This window comes from Callorhinchus milii, unplaced genomic scaffold, assembly GCF_018977255.1.
Source record: "Callorhinchus milii isolate IMCB2004 unplaced genomic scaffold, IMCB_Cmil_1.0 Scaffold1, whole genome shotgun sequence".
Taxonomy (NCBI): domain Eukaryota; kingdom Metazoa; phylum Chordata; class Chondrichthyes; order Chimaeriformes; family Callorhinchidae; genus Callorhinchus; species Callorhinchus milii.
Genome location: NW_024704742.1, coordinates 85,322,136 through 85,347,690, shown reverse-complemented (window position 1 = coordinate 85,347,690; position 25,555 = coordinate 85,322,136). Strand labels below are relative to the sequence as shown.

The following is a 25,555-nucleotide window of genomic DNA, read 5'->3' as shown; positions in this document are numbered from 1 at the left end:
GCTCTCAGCAGCCAAAAAGTTGGACTTCCCTGGTGTATACTGTATGTATGGTTATTGTGATATGGGTGGGGGGTTGGAGCTGTGCAGTCCCTAGAGGGAGTCACTAAATAAATGAGTTAATAAACTGGGACTTTTATTTTGAGATCAGTCGTCTCAGAGGTCCTTACTAAAAGATATATAAAATGCTAAATAGGATAAAGAAATGAACCCCACAACAATAGTTTCAGATAGGCCAAGACAGCTGAACAAGAGGGCACGGGTTCTGGTTTGTCAAGGGCATGTTTAGGACAGATACCAGGAAGTATTTCTTTACACAGAAGATAATTAATGACTGGATGGGTTACCAGGAAGGGTGATTGAGGCCAGGACACTGGAGTCCCTTAAGAAATAGCTTCATGCTGTAAACCCTGGGATCAAACAGGCTAAAGGGCCTTCTTTATTTGAACCTCTCTTTTGATCATATTAATATTAAGTGACATTTTGACCTCAGCTGTTAATGTGATTTAATCCTTATTGTGTACAGAGTGACGTCCACTGTTTCACTTTGGTGTGATGTGTCTGAATAAACTATTTGTGTCTGATTAAGCTGATACTTGGGAAAGGGAACCAGCTGCATCCTGAGAGAGTCAGGTCACAAGATAAGTGAGGGTGACCAGGGGATCTCACTCTCCCATTAACCTTTTATCCCTGTTGGGAAGAGACAACAGTTTCCTCTGTACCTTCCTTAACTACCTCTGCCACACAAGTGGAGATCTGAGTCTAGATAGTGCTCATGGTTTAGCCTTAAGTATCATTCTATGTCATTATATGGAATACCATTGCCTTAAAATGTAATATTATGTAACATTTTGGGACATTCTTAAATTCTTCATGGTTTAATGGTCTTAAGGCTAAGATCACCAGATACTTCCGGTCTCTGGAATGTTGCCTCACATGGAATAGGAAGTGCACACCTAGATGCTGATACTCTGGAGCAGACTGAGTATATCAACAATCAGCTTACCATTCACATATCTTGCTAAGCGCACACAGGTAATGAATGCAGAAACACTGATTTGTTATCACGGCCTTGTTATAAGGCAGGTTGGGATCTTATACACCCAAACTATTGCATTATAACAGGACTCAACTCCACTGTACTGATCAACCACAAACTTATTGCGATGAATGAAGGGCAGGAAGAAGCTAAACCTTTACAATTGCCATCTACCTTCACTCGTTGATTCCATCCTTGAGGCCGTGTTTACTGTGTCACCAAATAAGCAGTAACGGGGCATTTTTATCCCAACCACTCCTGCCACCACTGGCCCTAAAGGTAGAAAGAAAGCATTCAGTTTGCCTGCTCTTAAAGGCAGCCTGTTCATATACACTCACAGATACATATAAACACATACACACACACCCATACATTTCCACCACACATACACATGCGGTACATACATTTAAGTACATATACACTTACAGTACATACAAGACACACATACATATACATACTTATACACATACACACATTTACATATGCACCACACATAGCATATATACAGTTCACACATACATATATTATATATGCACACACTTATGCACCAAGATGCACTAAGCAAACACTGTATCAAGATGCACTAAAATAGAGTTTATTTTGCAATGTTTTCAAATTGACAAAAGCAGCTTTTGGAAACTGTAATGAACCAATTTGTGAATGTCACAAGTTCGGCCCCAGTCTACAGGAACAGCAGGAGGTCATTCAGACCATTGATCGTTTTCTGTCAACTTATTAAATCACGGCATTATTTTTAGCCCTATTTACCTGCCTTTTCTCCATAGCCCTTAACTTCTCAAGTTTCCATCTATCTCCCTTTTAGACGTTCCAAGTGATTCCGAAAGATTCAAATTGGTTTTAATTCGCTACACATTACTTAATTCCGGAACGTAATAAAAGGTGCAAGTTGGGAACTCCAGAGTGCGTGTTGAGGTGCTGCTGGAGTCTAACCACCTGAACATGATCATTGCGTTATTAAATGTGGCGGCCTTCGTGAGCTTGTGATGCCCGAGCCACGATACCTGAGTGGATTCCAGCCCGGATCTTTAGTTTTGTCTGCGGTTTGTGTGGGATTTTGAAAGTATCGCAAATGGCCACCAGATCTAGAGCCAGCCTGGCTATTTCACTTGCGTGAGAGATGCCATTTTCATTAGGAACTCCTGAGACCACCATATCTGCAGCCAGTGGAAGAACACACAAAAAAACATTTCTCGATGAACAAATGCTGCCCGTTCTTAAATGACTTTTTTTAAATAATAAACATCTTGGTAAAAGACTGCAGTGTGTATTTTTTTGAATGAGAGCAAAACACCACCCTTTAGGCTTTGACTTGATGAAAGTTATTTTTAATTGTAATTCTCATTTTTTTTTAGAACTATAAACCCCCTCCTCGCTCCTTCCCTTCCCTCCCCTCACCCTGACCATTTCCCCCCTCCTCGCTCCCTCCCTTCCCTCCCCTCACCCTGACCATTTCCCCCCCCTTCCTATCACAGTGGGACCTCCCTGCTCCAGGGCAGTGAAGAGACAGATTTGCCAGTGAGATTATTGTCAGCCTGGCGCAGTGATAGCACTCTTGTCTCAGGGTAGAATATTGGGGTTCAAGCCGCATGTTTGGACTTGGATTCACATAGTCCAAGCTGACACTACAATGCTGCACTGGCGGGTGTCGCATTGTTGGAGATGCCTTCCTTCAGATGAGACGTGAAACTGAGATCCCATCTGCCTGTTCAGGAGGATGTTAAAGATCCCATGGCACTTTTCGAAAAGAGAAGGGAATTTCTCCCAGTATCCTGGCCAACAAATCCCCCAAATAAAATTGGTCATTCACTCCATGACTGTTTGTGGGACACTGTTGTGCACAAATTGGCTGCTGCATTTCACCCACAAAATACACAGTCAATTCACGTTACAATATATCCTATGAAGCACTTTGAGACACCAGGGCAATGTCAAATGCAAGGATTATTATTATTATTATTATTTATTGAACCTTTCACTTTAACGCGGACAGCCTATTAGTGAGAGTGGTCAGCGAATCACTGTTTTCCGATCCATTTCAATGGATGGGGGGGGCCTCAACAGGTGAATCATTTGCGGTGTTTGAGCTAAGGACTCTGTGACTACTCCATGTGAAGGGCACAAAATCAATGAAAATAATAATTTTCACGTTTAGCGTTTAATGTTAGGGGGATACAAGATCGCTCACTTTGACTTCTGCCCAATTGAGATGGTGGTCATTTAAACAGTGTTGAGCTACAAGGGTAGAGGCTCAGTTATTTTTCACTAGAAATATTCAGGACATAAAACATTCAGGTCAAATTGCCAGATTTCTTCACCAGGTTCCTGTTGACCCAAGAAAACCACTCCAGAAGTAAGAGGGTCAGCATGATTTGGTGAGGTGTGGATCAAATCCCCATTTGTGGGGAGATTTCTTATTACGGAATCCCATTATCAAATCCTGCATATTGAACATTGAACCGCGTATAACTTTTATTAAAAAGTTACTTGTGTGAAGTACTTACATGCGTCTCCTATAGTTTCCACTTTGTAGACATCGTAATTGTCTATTATTTCATCAAAGGTGGTGTACAGTTTGTTTAAGAATTCCACAACCTGGTACGGAGTGCTGGTGCTCGACAACTGAGTGAAGCCTTCAATATCACTGGTAACAACAAGACAAAGTGATAATAATAACATAATAATCCTTGCATTTGATATAGTGCCTTATCACATCATTAAGATGTCTCAAAGTCCTTCACAGAATATATACTGTAAGGTGGATTGATTGTGTATTTTGTGGGTGAAATTCTGGGTCTTCCAAACACCAGCCTGCTTCATATGCCCCAACCAGTCTGCCCCACTATCATGGAGTGAGCTTTCAGTTAGTCTTCCTTTGGTATCTGGCACTCCGCCACACGTATCACAAGTTCCTGCCCCCAAAGTGAATGCTGTTACAGAAGCATGTAATTACCAGTAATTTGCACCAGTAATATCCTAGAAAGAGCAAGGATATTAATTGGGAATTAACCTTGTGTTTGCTAACCAGCCATTTTTCTTGCAGAAAGTCAGTGCCCTTTTAATACTCTACACTACAACAAGAAAAGCAGACACACTGATGATTAGTGCTTAGTGCAACGCCGGCTTGATTAGGGATCAGCTCTATAAACACCTGGTGACACACAGCTATTCCAGCTTTTTCAGTGCATACTCTACAATTGCAGCTCCTACAATAATAATAATAATAATAATAATCCTTGCATTTGATATAGCGCTTTTCACGTCGGGAGGACGTCCCAAAGCGCTTCACAGATCACACTGTAAAGTGAATTGACTGTATATTTGTGGGCGAACGCGGCAGCCAATTGCGCACAGCAATGTCCCACAAACAGTCGTAGATTGAGCAACAGCAACAACAAGTTGCATTTATATAGTGCCTTCCACATTGGGAGGACATCCCAAGGCACTAGACATTGAGAGGTTTGCATCTGAGCTGCAGGTTGGAATCAGAGAGGGGTGGAGGGTAAAGGGGATGGAAGAGGTCAAACATCTAAGGGAGTAGGCTATAACCCAGCAGGACTGAACTGTTTACCATCTCCCTTCCATTTGTAATCACAATTGATTGGACACTTTAGGGTCTCCCTGCTGCTGTTGTGAAGAGGTGACTATACCTGAAGAAAATTGTGGCGCTTGAGTAACTCTGAGCTTGAGCCACAATCCCTTGTCTCAGATCGTCAGCCACTTGTTTTGGCAACATACCTGAAAGAGGAGCAGTACGTTAGGCACACATACTGGCAAATATAGCCCAGAGTGCTGTGCAATCTGGCACCATTGCCTTCTTCTCTCATTCTCCCAACTGGATCAGCAGAGATAATAGTGATTCTCATCCATGAGCCAAAGCAAAAAGGTACACAGAAAATCATAACCTCTCAATCTCTTCTAAAACTATTTCCTAATGGGCTTTGTTTCCTCCTTTCAACTCTGACCAGAGACAATCAGAGTGTAGTGAGTCTCCTTTCTGCCAATGTTAAATTCAACTAAGAAAATATTCTTAGAGAAAAATTCTCCATCTCCAGACAAGGTCAACGCTGGCATTTAGTTGCCCTGAGAAAGTGCTGGTGAGACCTTCTCTTTAAACCTCTGCAGTTACAATAATAATGATAACAATCCTTGCATTTGGTATGGTACCTTTCAGGTTGGAAGGATTCCAAAGCGCTTCACGGGATCTACTGGGAAATGGTGTGACTGTATTTGTACGCGAATGAAACAGTCCAGTTGCACACAGCAATGGCAAACAGCCATGAAACAAAATTATCAATTTTATTTTGGGGTTTGTTGGCCAGAATGTTTGGAGAAAGAAACTCCCTTCTCGAATTGTGCTGTGGGATCTTTAACGTTCAACTGAATGTTAGATGGGGCAGATGGGGCCTCAGTTTAACGTCTCTTCTAAAGGACGGCACCTGCAATAATGCAGTGCTCCCCCAATACTGTACTGGTGTCAGCCTAGATTGTGAGCTCAAAGTATTGATGTAGGGTGCCCTTGTGGGGATGGAGTTCCCACCATGTTGTTTAGTAGGATTTGACCCAGCAATGATGAAGGTAATGGGCGATGTACACCCAATTCAGGATGGTGAGTGACTTGAAGGGGAACCATGATCCAGGTTCAATGTTCTGCTTAAATCTCATCCCTCAAACTCAGAGCAAGCCAAAGCCCTAATGGGTAGGGTGGTCCCAGCTGGACAAACAGCAGGAAAGCTTGCCAGACATGGCAAGCTATGTGGTTTTAGCTGGTTAGACTCCAGCAGTTACCCCAACACACACTGTACTTAGTCCCAAAGCTTTGGCTCCTGTAAGGTGGCTAGTGACATCATTATAATTGCTGACCACACTTTACAGGATGCCAGCTTAAGGTTAGCACCTCTGAAAATGCAGTACTCCCCCTGTACTGCCCTGGAGTGTCAGCCTAGACCACAAGCTCACATCCTGGTGTATGTGTGTGGAGGGGGTGTACATTCCAGCAAGTCTGTGTGCCTGTGTGTGTTTGTGAGTGTGTATTTCCTACATGTTCAGTGTTGAAGACTTACTGTAAAGCAGACGATCGGTTTTCTGTTTCTCGTGCACCAGATCCTGTGTTCTCTCAGCCACCAGCACTTCCAGGTGCTTGCTATACTTCTCCATCTTAAACATAGGGAAATAAACCGGCTCAGGACAGACATTTACATATCTTTATAATGTTGGGATAATCACTATTTACTTTAACAGCAGAGCGAAGGCTCAATTGATGTTTCTGGCCACTTTTTCCCTTAGGGAGGGAGGGGGTGAGACGGTTCTACACTCTTAATTTGCATCTCCATGATATGGCTCGTTCCCCCCTCGTAGAGTGTACTGGACGGCTTCTGTAATCAATTCTGACTAATGTGTGCAAGTCCCTATAACTAGGTGTAACTTGACTAATGAGTTTTTCTATGACGACAGATGCTACCAATTGCTATTTAAATTAAAGCAAATTGGGAAGCTTTAGTCAATCAGAGAATTATTTTCGAACACCTCTGTGACCTAGGCTGAACCTCTTTATGAATTCCCTCTTATATCGAAAATTAACAGAGAGCCCGAATAAGACACGGTTAAGAAAACTCAACGGTATTTTTATTATGGTTCGATCAGAATCCCAAACTCTCCGGAAATAGTTTTCAAGTGATTTCAACAAATAACAACAGACAGGTTATGTAAAACAGGGGGACGGCCATGACAGGGTGAAAGAGTTTAAATCCAAGGAACATTGTGCCCAAGTCTATTTTGTACATCCCTGGTGCTCCTGGTTTGGGGGCATGTTGGGGGAGGTGATTGTAGGGTTTATGAGAGCAGGGGTTCTGTTAGTTGTGTTAGTGTTGCCTCTATTTGTCCAGGATCCTCTCCTAGGTTGGTTATCATTCCTGTAGTGAGATAAGTGAAAGATGGTCTCTTGGTGCTGATTAAGAGATTACCACCAGCATCCTAACAGCTCACCACAAGTTATAGTTACCACCAGCATTCTGACTACTCACCACTAGTTAAAGACCACCAGCACCTGACACCTCACCAGCATTGAGCATTGTCTTAAAATGTAAGAAAGTGAAGAATTTCAGGTTTATTTTGGAACTGGGTTTTCCAGTTCTTGACTCAGGAGGAATTGTTGATGACGTAATAATATCACCGGTGATAACTGTCACATCACATGCTGCAATATTGTCACCAGCATTGTTTAAAATAATGATCACTGAGTTCTCAATCTGCCGTCAGTAATGTTGCAGAGTGTTTGCTCCCTGGTGTTTCCACACTTACCAGTGTCATCATCGTGTCCACAGGGCTGACTTTATTGGGGTTAATCTTGTACAGGTATTTCTTTATCTGCTCAAACAAGGGCCGCTGGGCTGGATTCTGTGCTCGACACTTCCTGATTAGCTGAGGCAGCAACAGGAGAAACAACAGTTTATAATAATCCTTGCATTTGATATACAGCACCCCTCATGCAGGGTTGCGTCCTATAGCACTTTATCTCGTCATTCAGGCATCTCAATAACGTATACTGTAACGTGAGTTGACTGCATATTTTGTGGGCGAAACGTGGCAGCCAATTGTCCCACAAACAGTTGTGGTAAAAGGGAGAAAGACTCTACTTTGGAATAGGGTGGGCGATCCCTTCACATCCCCCTGAATAACAAGGCAGGCAGAGGGGATTTTAAGTTAATCACACAATCAAAAAAGGAGGTACTGTATACGGATTAGGAAATAAATAAAACTTTGTAATATACAATGTTGCTGTAGCTAGGCAAATATAATAGCTACTGAGTGATCTTGTGTTGTCTTACCATGATGTATTCGGATGGACATGGGCAGGCGTTTTCCGATTTTCCGGTTATTAATTCTGGTAGAGGAGGGCACCATCCGTATTCTGTAGAGTTTCCGTCATCTCTCTGCAGTACGATTTGAGTAGATTTTACATTAAAGATCGTTCTGCTGGATTTTTATAATAATAATCCTTGCATTTGATATAGAGTCTCATCACGGCGTTGACACGTCTTAAAGCGCTTCATAGAATATATTCCATGATAATTGTAATAACTGAATAATATCTGCCTGTTCTAATGGAATGTAACAGATATGCCTTGCCATCAACCCACAACCTCCCTCTCCCCACTCCACTAAAACATATCCTGGTATTACAGTCTGACGAAAGTTTATTGTTAACTCATTGACCTGCTGAGGCCAGCCGCTTCTGTTTTTATTTCAGATTTCTAGCATCTGCAATATTTTGCCTTATGGTGTTACAGGATTTACTCTGCCGTTGTTAAGCACTCTGAGAAGCTGCCCTGCATGAAGGGAGCTATATAAATGCAAGTTCATGTTGTTGCAGTTGTTCTTCATTTTCTTTGTATTCATTCAAGTATTTGTTAAAAACTTAAAATCCTAGCATTTCATATCATGTCTTTCTTGTCAGGAAGACGACTCAAAGTGCTTCATGGGATATATTGCTAAGTGTAGTAACTGTGTATTTGTAGGCTTATCATATAATAATAATAATAATAATCCTTGCATTTGATATAGCGCTTTTCACGTCGGGAGGACGTCCCAAAGTGCTTCACAGAACACACTGTAAAGTGAATTGACTGTATATTTGTGGGCGAACGCGGCAGCCAATTGCGCACAGCAATGTCCCACAAACAGTCGTAGATTGAAAATGACCAATTTAATTATTGTTTTTAGTTTTGGAGGGATTATTATTAGGCGTGTGGAGTAAGGAAACTTGCCCAAGGTTTCGCCCTCTGCCTGGAATTGAACTCAGGTCTCTCACTTGCAAAGCGAGTGCTCTAACCACTGAGCTACAGGACTCCATATGGCTGATGGTCTCAAGTTCACTGTCTTCTAATCTACTTGCTGCACAATATCATATGTTCATAGGAAAGCAAGGCTATTCTGATCCTCCAACCTGTCCTTTTACACAAACCATCTATACTCCGTTCCAACCGGTATCACAATATCACAAGATTGGTTCTGATGAAGAAGGCTGCTCTGTCCATCAGATCTCATTCTTCCAGAACACCCACCCTACCATCTTCCCATCACACCATCAAGCTAATTTTTAAATGAGTCCAGCGTTTTGACCTCAACCACTCTTCTTGGCAACCTGTTCCAGTTATTAATTATCCATTTAATCTCCTGGTAAAAGATTTGTTAAAGCATCGAAGGTAAATCAAGCAAAATTTCCAAATACCTGTCTTGTGTTATATCCTTGACTAGGCATTGCTAGATAATTTCCTGCATGTTCCTGTGACCCTGATAGCTCAGACCAAAGACATTTTCAGTGAACAATACAAAGAGTTAGCACTGTAATGAGCTAGTGAAAAATTTGATACGTGACATGATCACATACCACGCTTTTCAGCCTGCTAAAAGTTATCAGCCTGTAACTGAGACATGTGACTATGTCTCCTTCAATGGGCTTGGTCTCATTTGTTACCATATTCTAATAGACATGTCGGATAAGAACACAAGAATTTGCTAGACAAAAGAAGGTCGAAGTCCATCCAGTTCGCCTTCCACCATCCTGGCAGTCGCATAATATGTTATGTCTCAAGCTATATACTGTATCCCGAGATATCATTTCCTAACAGAAATCTATCTATAAGAACATAAGAACTTGTATTGGAACTTACCGGCACAGGGTCACTTCTGGTTGCAATTTCTAGTAGAATAATGGCATAGCTGTTAAAACAAATAATAATAAAATAAGAATAACAGCAACAAATTACATTTGTATAGCACCTCTCATGTTGGGAGGACATGAAACAATAATTACAAAAATAATAATCCTTGCATTTAATACATACATACATCAGAATGTCTCAAAGCACTCACAGAGCTTTCTGTAAAATGCAGTGACTATAATTTTGGGCAAATGCAGCAGCAAATTTGCACACAGCAGTGTCCCTCAATCAGCCATGATGTGAATGACCAATTTTTTTTATTTGTTTGTTTGTTTATTTATTTTTTATTCATTTATTTGGCCTAGATACCGGGAGAAACTCCTTTCTTTTTTCAAATAGTGCTGTGGGATCTCTGACGTCCACCTTAACAGGCAGACAGACATTGACCTTGGTTTAACTTTTCATCCACAAAATGATTTGTGGACAGTATCATGATCGAGCATTTTGATGAGATACTGTCATAAGATACATGTCCTGGTCAGATTATTGATGGAGCAGTTTTAGAGCTCCAGTGTAATTAGCTGATGATCTTCAAGGTTACTGTGGTGAGTTCAGTGCATGGCTAAGGGGAGATGACCAATGATGACTAAGTTATTACCAAATAAGTTATTAGTAAGTTATTTCATTCAACAGAAAGTGGAATTTTCAAAACTTTTACAATGTTGATCCTACACTTCATAATATTTCTTCTGCACCAACTAACTTCCTGGAAATGATAAGAAGGATGATATTAGATGATGATAATAATAATAGTAATCCTTGCAGTTAATATGGCAGCTTACATGTCGAGAGGATGTCTCAGAGTGCTTCACAGAACAATGAGAAGCACATACAAAGACGCTAAGCCACTGCACTGAACTATATTTGCTTCATTTTTCTATTTCCAAACAGAAGGCAAACAATCAAAAACAACAACGAATTACATTTGTATAGCGCCTTTCATGTCAGAACGACATCCCTGGGTGCTCGACAGTCAGGGATCCTCACCCGAGTTGGAATCAGGAGGGTAGGGGGAAGAGGGTGACCGAAGGCACAGTTGAAGAGGAGGGTCTTGAGGCGAAGCAAGGGATGTGATGCAAGATGGAGCCCACGGATAGGTTGGTAGGGGTATAGGAGGGCACAGAAGTAGGGAGGAGCAAGGCCGTGGAGGGCTTTGAAAGTGATGTCCAGAATCTTGAACTGTATCCACTGTGTGATGGGAAGCCAGCAAAAAAAAAAAGGGGTGGGGGGAGAATAGAGGTCAGAAGAAATGTTGCAAGGTTAACTGGTCTTCTCTTCCAAGTCCTGCTGATGAACCAGGCTGGTTGTGCTGTCATCAGCAGTGTCCTGGAGTATTGCGGACCCCCCGGCTCAGGAACCAGGTTCCCAGGATCGCCACAGAGGACAATGGGCTGAATGGCCTCCCTGGTTCTACCAACCTGTAAACATCTGTTGCTGGGCATAGTTCAAAGTTGGTTGACATCTGGGCCTCAGGGGGAAGATAAGCTTGAATCAAACGCTGGCGGTACGTGTTAGGGGCCTCCGGAAAGTCCTCCTTTCTGTAGAGCGACAAGCAGAAATCTGGGGGAAGAGATGGACATTGAAAGAAGACAAACGTGGGGTCAGGGAGATTGTCTAAATATTCTGATTTAACGTCTCGCATTTCTCACCTGTGAGTTTGCAAACCCAGCGGTCATCAATGACTGTGTTGGTGGATTTTAACCTGCCATGGTATATCTTGCACTGGTGAAGATAAGCCACTCCCCTGGCTATGTCAGTCGCAAACGAGAACCTGGCGTGAAACCACAATTGCTTTAGGTTTCGCTAACCCAGAGTTCATTACGTAAACTGCACAGTGTCAAAGCAGAATTACACCATTTAATAATAATAATCATAATCATAAATAGCACTTGAATTTGATATAGTGCCTATAGCATCTAAACGTCTTAAAGCACTTTGTAGGTTGTTGCTATCATGTGTAGTGACCGTGTATTCACAGCAAATGCAGCAGCCAATTTGCACACAGCAAGATCTCACAAGCAGCTGCTAGATAAATGATTAATTTTATCTGGGGATTGTTGGACAGGACACCGGGAGAAACTCCCTTCTCTTTTTGAATAGTGTCATAGGATCTTTAAAGTCCGCACTCAGATGACAACCTTGGTTTAATATCTTGTCCAAAAGACAGCATCTCTACAATGCAGAGCTCCCCTAGCACTGTACTGGAATGTTAGTCTGGACTGTGAGCTCACAGTCCGGATAAGGAGTACAGTATCAATGGTAATGGTATATACCCAAGCTGCAAAATCTCAGTTTCAATGGAGCAAAGTTCTTATATGAGAGACCAATGCCTGATTGTGACACTATGAATGGTGGAGGTCCGGTTCAACTCCTTCAACACCAACTTGTGGCATTGCATCTTACCAAACTCTGCATCCCATCACCCCAGTCCTTGTCAGGCTCCACTCGCTCCCTGATGCAGAACAGATCTATTTTAAGATCCTCTCCCTCACTTTCAAATCTCTTCCGGCCCTGGCACCTCCCTACCTCTCCGATCTGCTCACACCCCACTTCACTACCCGCACCGTTCACTCATTTGGCTTTGATCTTCAGCATATCTTCACCCCTCTGCTCCGCTATTGGCAGCCATGCTTTCAGTCACTATGCCCCAAATCTCAGGAACTCCTCGCCTCAATCCCTCCGTTGTGCCCTTCCTGCCTTTGCTTGTCTTCAAATGATCTCTGAGGATCTCAACTATGCTTTCAGTAAATTCCCTTCTCTTTCCAGCTCAGCGTCAAACCACACCATTGTTAAACGCTTTGAGACACTACCAGAAGCATTGCGTGTGTGTATCAGTACATCTGTGTGTTTTGTGTGTGAATGTGTGTATCAGTATAGGTGTGTGTATTGTGTTGTATCAGTATATATGTGTGCACTATTTGTGTGTACTTGGGGCTTTATTATACCCTTCCTCCTGCCGTTTGCTCCTCATTTAACAGATGACATATAACAGGATGCAGTGGGAGCCTGCACCTTATGCCAGCTCTGCGTACCTGAACCCCCAGTTTAATGGGATATCTTCATTCAGGAGCACGTCGTTCAGACTGCCTTTCGGGCAGTACTCCGTGATTATCGCCACGTTTGGAACTTCAATACAGCCTCCGATGAATTTACAGAGGTTTGGGTGGTCCAGTTCTCTGGGAAATCCGAGCAAAAGCAGAGGTTTAAAGGTAAAGTTTCTTGTTACATTCTGTTAAATGTTAGAAAGAAAAAAAATTGCAATCTTGCCACACCTCATCACTTGGAAACAACTCAAAGTGCTTTCACAAGCATCAAGTGTAGTAACTATTTTTGTAGATAAATGCAGCAGCCAATTTGCTGTATTGTTCCACAAACAATCATGAAGTGAATCTGGAGGATTGGTCATTTATCTGGAGAATTGTTGGCCAAGACATTAGGGGGAATGCCTTTCTCTTTTCAAATAGTGCCATGGGAACTTTAATGTTCATCTGAACAGCCATATCGGACCACAGTTTAACATCTATGTTTATTACTAACTAGCTGTACCCGTTGCAGCTACGCTTGCAACCAAAGGACCCAATATGGAATGTAGATTTCAGTGATGCCATTCACAAACCATTAAACACTGTGTGTACACCTTTAGGCTTCCATGTAGACGATATTTGCAGATTTTTCTCCTTTGGCCATGATGTACAAGCTTTGAGATGTGAGGCATGTTGTCAGAGCACCTCTGGGAGTCGACTTGGCCACCAGGCATAACTGCAGCACAAAATGCAAAACTGCCATATGTGTATGATGAGCTTGTTTAGGTCATAGCTCATCAATGATAGGAGATCCCCCCAAAAATATGCCCAGGTGTAAGGCCTTCCTGATGAGGTATAAATCATGTCTCAACGTCAACCGATTATTGCACTCTTGGCTGACGGATAGACAGTTACACAACAAAAACAACAACTTGCACTTATAAAGTGCCCTCCATGCAGGGTTCGTCTCAGAGTGCTTAACAGTGGTGGTGCCTGACTCCGAGCTGGGGGGTGGTTGGGGGCGGCGGGGGGGGGGGGGGGAGTTAGCCATAAACACGATCGAAGAGGAAAGTTTTCAGGCGGGACTTGAAAAAGGGAAGAGAGGGGACAAGGCGGAGGGATTGAGGGAGAATGTTCCAGAGTCTCGGGGCATCGTGGCTGAAAGCACGACCTCCGATATTAGGGCGGGGGGTACGAGGGACGATTGAGGAGTGAAGAGGTCGGAGAGGAAGGGAGGTGCCAGAGAGTAAAGGGATTTGAGCACCAGTGTGAGGATCTTGAAGTCGATCCGTTCGGTGATGTGGAGCCTGGTCCAGAGCTGGTGAGATGTGGGTACAGAGTTTGGTCCGAGTCAGTGTGTAGGCAGCAGAGGTCTGAATGAGCTGATTCTTTTGAATAGTGGAGCTGGGGAAACCAGCGAGGAGTACATTTGAATAATCCAGGCGGGAGGTAACAAATGCATGCACAAGGGTTTCAGCTGCATTTGGGGTAAGGTACGGTTGGAGGTGGGCAATGTGGTGGAGGTGGAAGAAAGTGGTTCTGGTCAGGAACCAGATGTAGGGGCAGAAGGACAGGTGGAAGTCGAACCGGACGCCTAGATTGCGGACTGGTTTGCTGAGTCTGAGGGAGAGCCCAGGGAGGTTGAGGAGTTTAGATCCGCAGGAGTGAATATGTTGACTGGAGCCAAGAAATGTGGCTTCCATCTTGTCCACATTCAGCTGCAGGAAGTTTACACTCATCCAGGCCCTGATGTCTGCCAGACAAGCTGAAAGAACATCGGTGGACCTGGAGTTGGTAATGGAGGAGGCAAAGTAGATTTGTGAGTTATCCGTACACATGTGGAAGTTTACCCTGTGTCTGCGGATGACAACGCCCAGAGGGAGCATATAGATAAGGAAAAGAAGGGGGCCAAGGATGGAGCCCTGGGGTACCCTGCAGATGACTGGGTGGGGCTGGGAGGGGAAACTACTGGCTGAGATGAAATGGAGGCGGTTGGTTAAGCAGGACTCAAACCATGCGAGTACGATTCCACTAAGGTGGATGAGGGAGGAGAGGCGGTGGTGGAGGATGGGGTGGTCGACTGTGTCGAACGCGGCAGAGAGATCCAGGAGGACGAGGAGGCAGAGGGAGCCCTGGTCACAGATAGAGAGGACATCGATACAGACAGATACACAGACATTTTGTCTTTCTTAGTATCGATAATAATCTCTGCATTTGATATAGCGCCTTATCACATCTTTGAGATGTCTCAAAAGAGCTTCACAGAATATACTGTAAAGTGAATTCACTATATATTTTATGGGTGAAATATTAGTCGTTTGGCTGGTCGCTTTCTGGGGGTAATAATCTTTTCCAAAAAAAATGATCCTTTGGTCACTCAATCCATGACTGAATTGACTGTGTATTTTGTGGGCAAAACTTATTAACACAAGTACACTGAAGCACATACAGATCATCAGATAGACCCTTCCATCGCATGGCACTGTGCTATAATGGCACGGTTTACTCTTGCTCACTCAGGTCAGCACTCAGGACTGGAATATTCTGGGTTGGAAGTTTCATTCGGCCCTGCACACTTTTGAGATCAATAAAATGAGTACCGTACCATGTAAAACATATCCTTGCTGGTAGGCAGTAAGTGGGGTCTCTCTGGGGCTGAACTGGCTCTGAGAAAACACACCAGGCACAAACCAGGCAATCCACAGTCTGTCTGGCTGCTCATTCTTAGCAGCCAGAAGTCTATCTCGTCTGAAGCTTCTCATGTACCTCGCTGTGTTTACCAATGGTGCTCTGCTGCTATAGCAACAAGATCACATATAACCCAGCACACAAAAAGACTGAATGCCCAGGGATGCTAATTTTTGTGAAGTGGGCTGTCTGTAACTGATGTTTAAAGCGCTATACAAATGTAATTTGTTGTTGTTGTTGTAAGAGCTGTGATACTGAAGGTGGATCATTCACTTAATAATAATCTTTATATTTGGTGTAGCGCCTTCCATGTTGGAAGGACATCTCAAAGCGCTTCATAGGATTCACTGTAAAATGTAGTGATTGTGTATTTTGTCTGCAATCCTGGCAGCCAATGTGCACACAGCAATGTCCCACAAATAGCCATGAAGTGAATGAGCAATTTTATCTATGGTGATCATTGGCCAAGACAACGGAATAAACTCCCTTCTATTATCAAATAAAGCCAAGGGATCTTTAACATACACCTGAACAGGCAGACCCTACAGGGTTTGACTGTGTACCGAACCCCCCAAACACAATGTATCTCCTCCCCATTCCCTAATACTTAGAAACAAACTTAAAAAGAGATCCAGCAACCAGCCCGCTCACCTGACTTGTTTCACTTCTTTGCGAATGACTTCGGATAGGGTAAAAGTTCTCTTTTTTATTCTCTTGGTGGCGACAGTTCGACCATCACTGTAAACACAGCAAGAATAAAACAGAGAGAATAAACAGCAAGAATAAAACAGAGAGAATAAGCAGCAAGAATAAACAGAGAGAATAAACAGCAAGAATAACACAGAGAGAATAAACAGCAAGAATGACACAGAGAATAACAGTGAGGATAACACAGAGAGAATAACACAGAGAATAACACAGTGAGAATAATACCGTAGGAATAATCATGCCATTAACATTACTCATTTTATTTTTAGAAAAGCAATGAGCAATACGTGAGAATAAGGATCTCATGTAATCCCGTAGCGCAATGATTAACGCGCTTGCCTCACAAGCGAGAGAACCTGGGGTCAATTCCTGGGGTCAATTCCTGGGTGGGGCAAAATCTTAGGCAAGTTTCCTTACTCCACATGCCTTTGTTTATCTAGTAGTAAGTAGGAACCAGGTTGTTAGTCAATTGGTGGATTGCTTTCCGGGGGTAATAATCCCTCAAGAAAATACACTACTGTTTGTGGGACACAACTGTGCCCAATTGGCTGCCACGTTTCATCCAAAGAATATACAGTCAATTCCTTTTTACAGTATATTCTGTGAAACGCTTTGAGACATCTCAACAACTCGATAAGGCGCTATAGCAAAAGCAAGGATTATAATTATTATTATGTAATAGTAGGACAGATGACCTTTGCATCAGTCTGTCTCAAAGAACATAAATGAGTGAGAGAGATCCTTTCTGGTTTTACAATCAGTGACTGGAGAGGCCTTGAAAACCATTTCAGGTTGAAGGGGAATCTTTCAGAGCCTCACTATTGCTTTGGTCGGTATGTGCCCACAAAGGCTCATGTTTGCGTCAAGGTACTGCGCTAATGCACTCTACAGACCATGAGGAGAGACTGTGATCAGTGATGTTCAGCCTGTGAGCCCCCAGGAGGAGCAGTGATACCCACCATGTTCTCCAGCTCAACTCCACCTACAGTAAACTGTAACTAAATCAATCGTAACTTGCAACAAAGAGAGATTTCTCAGAACAAAATCAGATCACGGTCATTGATTTTCTTTCCCAGAACGATAAACAGATGACGACAACACAGTATAAAATTCTGTAACTAATGTGTTCAATAATATCTCAAATTATATTTGCGATGTTTATATATTTGAGACGTGATCAATCTCAAATGAGGGGAGCTGGTTGTGACTAACTTTGTAGAAAATCCTTTCTCAAGGAGGAGAAACAAAAGATTGTTTATTAATAACAAACTGTTTTCATTTCCTTATCAGTCATTTTCTCATGGAAAAATGGTCTGCAGCTGGAGAAAGCTATGTTGCATTTGTTTTTACAAAGGAACCATATTGCAAAAGACAATAGGTGAAAGGGCACCTAACCAACAGTATAAACGGAGATTAATTCAAAGAAAGGAGAGAGAGAAGGAAGAAATTGTAACTTGGAGTCACAAACCATATTCCAGCTTCGAAAGAAGGAAGCTCAAGACTACGATTTAAACAACACTAAACTTACAATAATGCCTGGATACTTTTGGGTGATATCGAACTGGGAACCATACAACAATACTTGGATACCTTTTGATGGACATATAATTTGGTGTTAAAAGGACACATTAAAATGGACATTAAATTGGACATTGCTCCTCTATCTCTCCCACAGCATTTGGTTTGGTCAACTTAAATCGTTGTGAACTACAATACACGTGGATACGTAAGCATAATTGGATATATTCTTTTAATTACTTAAAATCATTATTAATCTGAATTAGTAAACCTTGATTAATTGTACAACATTTGTGTGAGTCCTTACATCACCACAGGGTCATGAAACTAAATTAACCCTTAAAACTGGAGAGTATCTTACCCCAGCAAAACCCATATCAGGCTATGTCTCATTGGGACCACAGGTTTTCCATGGGCTCAACCTTAAGACCATTCTGTCACAAAATTTAAATTTGTACAAAATTTTGAACAATTCTCAGATTCAGTCTTAATTTGGAAGCTGGGTTACTGCAGCGGTTTTTATGAACTGGCCTCCAAATTAAGATTAAAGTTAAAAAAAATGTAAAATTCTGCAGCGACTTGAATTTTAGGACAATGGCCTTAAGACTAAGATCCTGAGAATTCACTGCTTTGGTCCATTTAGGAGTACAGAAACTGAACAGAGGCTAAACTAAGGACTGTACACAATTGAAGAGTTACTTTTATTCCATTAATTTGTTTGATTGTTTCTTTCTTTATTTAATAATTATCTATCTATCTGGAGTCCTGCAGCTCAGCGGTCAGAGTCCTGTAGCTCAGTGGTTTTAGAGCACTCGCCTCGCAAGCGAGAGACCTGGGTTTGATGCCCAGCAGGACGAAACCTTGGGCAAGTTTCCTTACTCCACACACCTGATAATAATCCCTTAAGAAGAAAGTGAAATAAATAATAATAATAATTTGGTCACTCAATCCACGACTGTTTGTGGGACACTGTTTGCACATTTGGCTGTCACGTTTTGCCCACAAATATACAGTCAATACACTTTACAGTATATTCTGTGAAGTGCTTTGAGACGTCTCGCTGTCTGTCTGTCTTTCTGTATGTCTGTCTCTGTCTGTCTGTCTGTCTGTCTAAAGCACTCGCCTCACAAGCGAGAGGACCTGGGTTTGATTCCCAGCAGGGCGAAATGTTGGGAAAGTGTCCTACTCCACACGCCTCTGTTCACCTAGCAGTAAGTAGGAACCCAGTTAGTCGATTGGCGGATTGCGTTTCCTGGGCTAATAATCCCTTAAAAAAAATAATAATTTGGTTACTCAATCCACGACTGTTTGTGGGACACTGCTGTGTGCAATTGGCTGCCGTGTTTCGCCCACAAAATATACAGTCAATTTACTTTAAAGTATATTCTATGAAGCGCATTGAGACGTCTTGAAGACTTGATAAGTTGCTATATCAATTGCAAGGATTATTATTTATCCATCCATTGATCTAAGTTTGGCTGGAAGGTGATGGGCTCTGGTACCAGCCATCCTCAGGACCTCACCCAAGAGGCTGCTTTCCATGTGCCAGCCTGTACAGAAAGTATGGCTGAAATTCCACCCAGACTTAGCCTTCAAGACCATCTTGTCTCAAAATGCAAAATTGTAGACAATTCTTAGAGTTCAGTCTTCACCTGGAAGCCAGTTTTTCAGTTCTTAAAGAGACGCAATGGGTTTACAGGCTACAACAACAACAACAAGATTCCATTTATAGAGCGCCTTTCACGTTGGGAAGACATCCCAAGGTGCTTGACAGTCAGGGGTCAGAATCCGAGCATGGGGAGGGGTGGTGCAGGGGTGAGGGAAGGCAGAGAGGTGGGAGGGCGACCGATGGCACAATCGAAGAGGAGGGTCTTGAAACCGGCCTTGAAGGAGGCAAGGGAGGAAGTGAGGCGAAGGGACTGTGGAATGGAGTTCCAGAGTGTGGGGGCAGAGAGGTTGAAAGCTCAGCCACCAATGATAGGGCGGGTCGGTGGGAGACATGGAGCAGGCCGGAGCCCGCTGAACAGAGGGAGCGGGCAGGTTGGTAGTGAGTCAGCAGGTCAGAGAGGTAGGAGGGGGCAAGGCCATTGATGGCCTTGAAAGTGAGGATGACGATCTTGAATTAGATCCTCTGAGGGATGGGGAGCCAGTGGAGTCGGGCGAGGGTGGGAGTGATGGGGTCACGGAGCCTGGTGCACGAGAGGACACGAACTGCAGAGTTTTGGATGATTTGCAGCTTGTGAAGGTAAGAGTTGGGAAGGCGATGAGGAGGGAATTTCCATAATCAAGCCTTGATGTGACGAATGCATGGGTGAGGGTTTCGGCAGCCTCTGAGGGGTGAGGCAGTGCGGAGTCTGGCAAAGTTGCGGAGGTGGTGGCAGGCAGTGCTGGTCATGGCGCGGATGTGGAGGAGAAAGGACAGTTCAGGGACAAACAAGACACCCAGGTTCCTGACTGGCTTAGTGAGAATTTTGGACCTTGTGTCAACAGTCGATTCTGGGAAGGTGGGGGGTGTACAGCTGGTATTGGAATCACTGGCTCAGTTCAGGATGCTGATAACATTCCCCACTCCACCCCTGTCTGCCAATGTCATCACCTAATTCCCCACTCCTTCGCTGTCCAGCAGGCCAGATTGGAGAGAGATCTGGAATCCTGGCTAAGTTGTCCCACCCTGTGCCAGGAGGACTAAGGCATTGTTAGTGTTTCTCATGGGCACTTCCTGATCTCAGCTATATTTTCTCACAGGCGAGACAGGGCAAGGATGATAGTAACCTTCTTTTCCCCCACCCCTATTGTTTGCCCACCACCTTCTTGAGGACTTCCTGCTCAATGGCTTTAGAGTGGCACAGTACAGACAAAGATCTTTTAAGCATCTAACAAGCAGAGAAGTGCTTTCAGGTCACTGGAGGGAAAGTAATAGCAAAAAATAATGAATGAATGAAAAAGCAGTTAACATAGACAATGCTGAGGACAGCCAAAGGTTTAGGACAAAGATGTAAAATAACATCTGGCCTATAAAAAAGAAACACGTTAGATCCATTTCATTCACTTCCATTAATGAACTCCCAATGATGACTTCTGTGCTTAATTACAGCAGATACGAGAGTAGACTGGGGTTCACTCACAATATGCCAGTCTGGATGAAGTGTTGCTTTCTGGATGTGTTAATGGCTGCGGTACAAGAGCTGACTGTGGTGATACAGCTGGTATTGGAATCACTGATTCCATTTGGGACGCTGTTGATGCTCCCCATCCCAGTGTGCAATGAATGATCTGCAAATCAAAGACATCCCATCAGGTTCTGGCATAAAAATTATCAGGAAATCATCACAGAGATTTGGTGGCTCTGAGGAGTCTCACCTCAGATAGAATTAGTCATTGGCAGTTCGGGACATGTTGCTGGGCATAAATTGACGGCTGTGTTTGTTTACAAAATACACAGTCACAACACTTTACAGTAAATCCTGTGAAGCATTTTGAGATGTCCTCCTGACATATGTGGAGTCCTGTAGCTCAGTGGTTAGAGCACTTGCCTTCCAAGCGAGACACCTGGGTTCAATTCCAGGCAGAGGGCGAAACCTTGGGCAAGTTTCCTTACTCCACACGCCTAATAATAATCCCTCCAAAACAAAACAATAATAAATTGGCCATTTTCAATCCACGACTGTTTGTGGAACACTGCTGTTTGCAATTGGCTGCTGCGTTTCGCCCACAAATATACGGTCAATTCACTTTACAGCATATTCTGTGAAGTGCTTTGAGACGTCTCGAAGACTTGAAAAGCGCTACATCAAGTGCAAGGATTATTTTATTATTATTATTAACAAATGTAAGGATTATAGTTGAGGGGAGAGCGGGGGCGGAAAGGCTGAAATCCCGTCCACATGTAACAGGTTAATGTTACCTAAGGGGATGGGTGGGTGAGTGTTCAGGAGGCCGGGAGGTAGAGAGGGACAAGGTCATGGAGTGATTTGAAGGTGAGGATGGAGATTTGAATTCAATCCATTGGGAGATGGGGAGCTAGTAGAGCTGAGTGATACTGTACTGCCAAAATGCAATAAATGACACACACACCTTGTTTAATTTGATTGAAGTTGATAATCCAACTTTCATCCCACAACATTTTTTGCTTCTGGTACTGAAACCACTGTGATTAAAATAAAAGGAGAGGTTGCATCAGTGTGTTTTGATTCATTACATAGTTATTGCATTGGCAGATAACTTAGTGTCAGCCTGGCTGAGTGATAGCACTGTTGCCTCTGAGTCAGAAGGTTGTGGGTTCAAGGCCAACAGAAGGTCTTAGGTTACCAGTCTATGCTGCCACTGAGGTGCAGTGCTGGGCGTGTACTGCATTATTAAAATTACCATCTTTTGCAGAAGACATTAAACTAAGATCCCAATTGCGTCTTTAGGGGACATTAAAAAAGCCATGGCACTAACTGAAAAATCCAATAATAGCTGCTGCATTTGTCTACAAATACATGGAGAGAGAGTACAGAGTACACCTGTGTTTTAAGGTGCTTTAATTTAAAGTGGTTGTATCAAATACAAGGATTATTATTATTTTATTATTATGGCTTTGCAGAAGGATGTGAGGTTTGCTGGGAAGCAAGGTGGGACACGTACCACTACAGTGAGGATGAAGCCGACACAGACCAGGGAGATGGGGAAGCTGATGGCCATTTTGATGGTTGCTGTGCACTCGCCACAGTCTGCTGGGCAGGTGGAGCACGACTCATCTTCATCACAGCTGTCATCTCCACACACTCCACACGAGAAGAAAAAGATGCTCAAAAAACAATAGAAATCCGGGGGGGTGGGGGGTGAGGTTTTCTTGATAATAATAATATCACATCATTGGAACATCTCAAAATCGCAGGATGTGTTATAAAGTGGATTGACTGGTGACATGGGAATGTTAACACTGAACCCTTAAGCAGTCAATGTTTTTGATGCGAGTCATTGTTTACATTGATCTTTAAAAACTTTTAAATTACTATAGTGGAAAAGGAACAATTCACACGATAATGTTGAGGCCAAGAAAAAGCACAGAGTTCATTGATTGGCTTCATTAATCGCAATTCCTGCGCAGAACCTTGATCCACAAGAATTCTGCTGTCTTTTTCTGGGTGCAACAGAGATGAGATCACCAAACTCTGTGTAGCGCACTTCCAGTCACTGGCAAAATCACTTTTACCAAATTTTAAATTTTTCATACCAAATATACCCCATTTAATGGGATATGAGATCCCACTGAAGCTATCTAGGATTTATTTTTTTGGTCAGCTGGGTGTCTGACAGATGCGGAAACCCAACAACACTTAAGAGTATCCAAACCAAACTGAGAATTCAATACACGTGGAAATCCCAGAGATAGATTGTTGGAATGGAATGCACACTCTCTCCCTGGAGGGACACATCCTGCTTATCTAATTCTGGACAGTATTAGGCACAGGTTGGCAAGAATCAGGGCTTGGGGACCCCAGAGTACTGCTCAAGTACAACCAGATAAAACCACATAGCTTACCATTGTTAGCGCTGTCTGGCAGTTTTCCCGCTGCTTGTCCAGCTAGGACCACCCTACATGCTGGGGCTTTGGCTTGCAGGGTTAACAGGAGCTGAGTGGAGTGACTCTCTGTCCTCAGTGAGTATTCTGTCCTTAGCTTTCTACGACAAGATCTCTTATTGCATATAATTTGTTGTCACTTACCTTTTGCTGGTAAGACAGTGGTTTTGGCTTCCAGGGCAGCTTGCATGTGTCCCACCTTTATGTGAGCTATTAAGGAAGTCACGCCAAGATGTACAAGAACAACCTACAGTCAGAAAACACGAAAACAAAACCAGCATGTTTCTAAATGTGCTAATAATTGAAACATACAACTACAGTATCTGCAGATTTGCTTTTTAAAAGGTGTTTCTTCTTCTCCCATCTTTGTTTCCCCCCAAACTACCACTACCCCCAAACTCAAGTTCAGATCACTTTTGAGTTGCCCTGCTTATCTCCAAGCTTTACACTGTGCTTTACATTCCTGCCTATTCACCAAGGAAAGGTTATAATAATAATAATCCTTCTATTTGATATAGCTCCTTATCATATTAATAATAATAATCCTTGCATTTGGTATAGCGCTTTTCACGTCTTCTAGACGTCTCAAAGCGCTTCACAGAATATACTGTAAAGTGAATTGACCGTATATTTGTGGGCGAAACACAGCAGCCAATTGCAAACAGCAGTGTCCCACAAACAGTCGTAGATTGAAAATGACCAAATTATTATTGTTTTGTTTTGGGGGGATTATTATTAGGCGTGTGGAGTAAGGAAACTTGCTCAAGGTTTCGCCCTGCCTGGAATTGAACCCAGGTGTCTCGCTTGCAAGACGAGTGCTTTAACAACTGAGCAACAGGGCTCCTTGTCATTGAGATATCTCAAAGCACTTCAGAAAATATACTGTGAAGTGAATTGACTATATATTTTGTGGGCGAAAAGCGGCAGCCAATTGCACACAGCAATGTCTCACAATCAGTCGTGCGCTGAGTGACCAAATTATTATTTGTTTTTAAGTGATTATTACCCTCAGAAAGCAATCTGTTATTCAACTAACAACTAGGTTCCTACTTACTGCTAGATAAACAGAAGAGTGTGGAGTAAGGAAACTTGTCTAAGGTTTTGGCCCGCCTGGGAATCGAACCTGGGTCCTCTTGCTTGCGAGGCAAGTGCTCTAACCACTGAGCTACAGGAAAGCTTAATATAGAAAAGGAACCACTGAGCTGCAGGAAACCTTAGCATCGGAAAGTTCTTTTGTTCACACTCATTAATTTGCTGGTGTTTGCATGGTAATGAGCACATGTAAAGTACCTTGGCTGTCCAATTTGTTTGGCTCATTTTTCCTGCAGTAGATATCGTGTGAGTAATAATATGTCCATCGTCTGGGATCCATGGCCCACAAATTCCACCTTTTACCTTCATTCAAGAAAAAATAAGCATAATAAATAATAATCCTTGCATTTAGTTTAGCGCCTCATTACATCATTGAAATGACTCAAAGTGCTTCACAGAATTCAAAGTAAGGTGTAGTGAACTGAATTTTGTAGGCGAATGCAGCAGCCAATTTGTGCTCAGCATTTTTCCACAAACAGCCATGGAGTGAGTGACCAATTTTATCTGGGGGATTGTTGGCCAGGACGAAGGATCAAAATCCCTTCTCTTTTCAAATAGTACCATGGGATCTTTAACGTTCATCTGAACAGGCAGAAAGGCCCTTGGTTTAAAGTCTCATGTGAAGGGCGGTGGTGTTAATTTAAACTGTTTAAATATGTTGGCTGTGTTCCAACAAAATCTCATTTAAGTGATATCAGGGACGAAGTTGCAGTTTAGCATTCCTAAACAGATTCTGTTCCTTATTGAAGACTAAACTTCCTTATAGGCACAGACGTGACTGGTCTGAACAACCTTCTATGCTGAAAGTTTCTATGTTTCGATGTTCAAATTATGCTAAAATGTGTTATGCGATCTCCTCCTCCCCAACCCAGCTTCTAAATAATAATGGCATACACAGACCTGGGTAAGAAGCCCTGGGGGACAGCATCTTAGATTCCCGCAAAGTTTACAAGATACTGAGTCCTAACTCCAAATTGATCCTTCATTTCATCACAGGAAGACTGTGAAGCTCAGCAAAGCAACACAACAACAACAAATTAGATTTATATAGCGTCAGGGGGACATCCCAAGGCTCTGGATTAGGGTTAGGGTTTGCACCTGAGCTGGTGTTTGGAATCAATAGCGTTGGAGGTAGGGGAGTGCTTGTAGATAAAGGCACAATCAAAGAAAGACTTGAGACGGG

The 25,555-nt window shown here is 42.9% G+C and overlaps 1 protein-coding gene across 1 annotated transcript in view; it reads right to left on the bottom strand.

Moving 5' to 3' along the window:
• LOC103187223 (atrial natriuretic peptide receptor 1-like) overlaps positions 1–25,555 on the bottom strand; it is a 36,850-nt gene that overhangs the window by 1,738 nt on the left and 9,557 nt on the right. The window contains exons 5-21 of the mRNA XM_007906625.2: positions 24,571–24,675; positions 23,425–23,527; positions 22,341–22,480; positions 21,789–21,861; positions 20,840–20,987; positions 16,140–16,226; positions 12,810–12,953; positions 11,427–11,548; positions 11,196–11,337; positions 9,727–9,775; positions 7,882–7,986; positions 7,355–7,474; positions 6,118–6,211; positions 4,705–4,792; positions 3,559–3,698; positions 2,059–2,211; positions 1,211–1,309 (exon numbers count right to left, since the gene is read on the bottom strand). Of these exons, the coding sequence (XP_007904816.2) occupies positions 1,211–1,309; positions 2,059–2,211; positions 3,559–3,698; positions 4,705–4,792; positions 6,118–6,211; positions 7,355–7,474; positions 7,882–7,986; positions 9,727–9,775; positions 11,196–11,337; positions 11,427–11,548; positions 12,810–12,953; positions 16,140–16,226; positions 20,840–20,987; positions 21,789–21,861; positions 22,341–22,480; positions 23,425–23,527; positions 24,571–24,675 (1,912 nt within the window). The remainder of the gene's footprint in view (positions 1–1,210; positions 1,310–2,058; positions 2,212–3,558; positions 3,699–4,704; positions 4,793–6,117; positions 6,212–7,354; positions 7,475–7,881; positions 7,987–9,726; positions 9,776–11,195; positions 11,338–11,426; positions 11,549–12,809; positions 12,954–16,139; positions 16,227–20,839; positions 20,988–21,788; positions 21,862–22,340; positions 22,481–23,424; positions 23,528–24,570; positions 24,676–25,555) is intronic.